The 1,185-nt window shown below is 30.6% G+C and overlaps 1 protein-coding gene across 1 annotated transcript in view; it reads right to left on the reverse strand.

Annotated features, from left to right (window-relative positions):
• The window catches only part of ASPDH (aspartate dehydrogenase domain containing), a 16,243-nt gene extending 16,108 nt beyond the window's left edge, over nucleotides 1-135 (reverse strand). The window contains exon 1 of the mRNA XM_029958870.1: nucleotides 58-135. Coding sequence (XP_029814730.1) covers nucleotides 58-135 — 78 coding nt within the window. The remainder of the gene's footprint in view (nucleotides 1-57) is intronic.
• Nucleotides 136-1,185: the final 1,050 nt, after the last annotated feature.

Consider the following 1,185-nt stretch of genomic DNA (forward strand, 5'->3'; position numbering starts at 1 on the left):
ACCTGAGTAGCCCGTGAGGTCCATGGCGCGCAGGTTGGACGCCCGGATGACGGTCACCGTGAGCCGCCCGGCCGTGGGCAGGTAACACAGAGAGAAGTTCACCTCGCCCAGGTCCGGCTTCTCCTGGGGAGACATGGACAGGTGAGGGACAGGTGAGAGAGGACAGGAGGGTCACATGACCATGACTAGTTAATTAAATGAGAAATTAAATTGTGAATTAAATTATGGGTTAATTAATAAACCAACTCATTAATTAAATCTCAAATGGAATTATAAATTCAATTCCCAATTAAATCAAATTCTAAATTAAATCCCAAATTAAAATCCCAAGTTAAATGCCCAAACAAATCAAATATTAAACCAAAAATTAAATCAGGAATTATATTATTTTAGATTTTTATTATGTTTATAATTAATTTTAGTATTATAAATAATAAACTTAAATCACATATTAAATTCTAAATTAAATATTTAAATAACAAATCACGTCACAAATTAAAGCTTCAATTAAATAATAAATCAAAAATTTAATAATAAATTAAACCTGAAATTAAATCCTAAATTAAATCCCGAATCAAATCCCCAATCAAGGTGCGAAACTAAATTAAAATGCAAATCAAAATGCAAATTAAACTACAACCTCCACTGCAAAATGAAATGCAAAGTAGATGCAAATGAGATGCAAACTGAGATACAAATGAGATTCAAAATAAATTAAGAAAATACATACTGGATGCAAAATAAATACAAATTAAAATGCAAATGAGATGCAAAATAAATATAAATCCTGTATTAACAAGATTCAAAATCAGATGCAAATGAGATGCAAATGAGATTCACAATAATACAGGTTAAATATGAAATAAACAAAAAATACAAATGAGATGCAAAATAAATACAAATGAGATGCAACACAAATAATATACAAATGAGATGCAACATAGATGCAACTCATATGCCAAATACATGCAAATCACACGTAAACGAGAGTCAAAATAAATGCAAATTGTGTTCAAATGAGATGACAAATAAATATTAACTATATGCAAAATAAATACAAATCAGATGCAAATTGAAAGGGGGAAAATTAAATAAATACAAATTATATGTCAAATAAATACAGATGATATGTAAATTGTATGCAGATGAGCCCATCCATTGAATAGCAGCCCCCGCCCCCTCACC

The sequence above is a fragment of the Manacus vitellinus genome, unplaced genomic scaffold, assembly GCF_001715985.3.
Source record: "Manacus vitellinus isolate BGI_N305 unplaced genomic scaffold, ASM171598v3 scaffold_177_pilon, whole genome shotgun sequence".
NCBI lineage: Eukaryota > Metazoa > Chordata > Aves > Passeriformes > Pipridae > Manacus > Manacus vitellinus.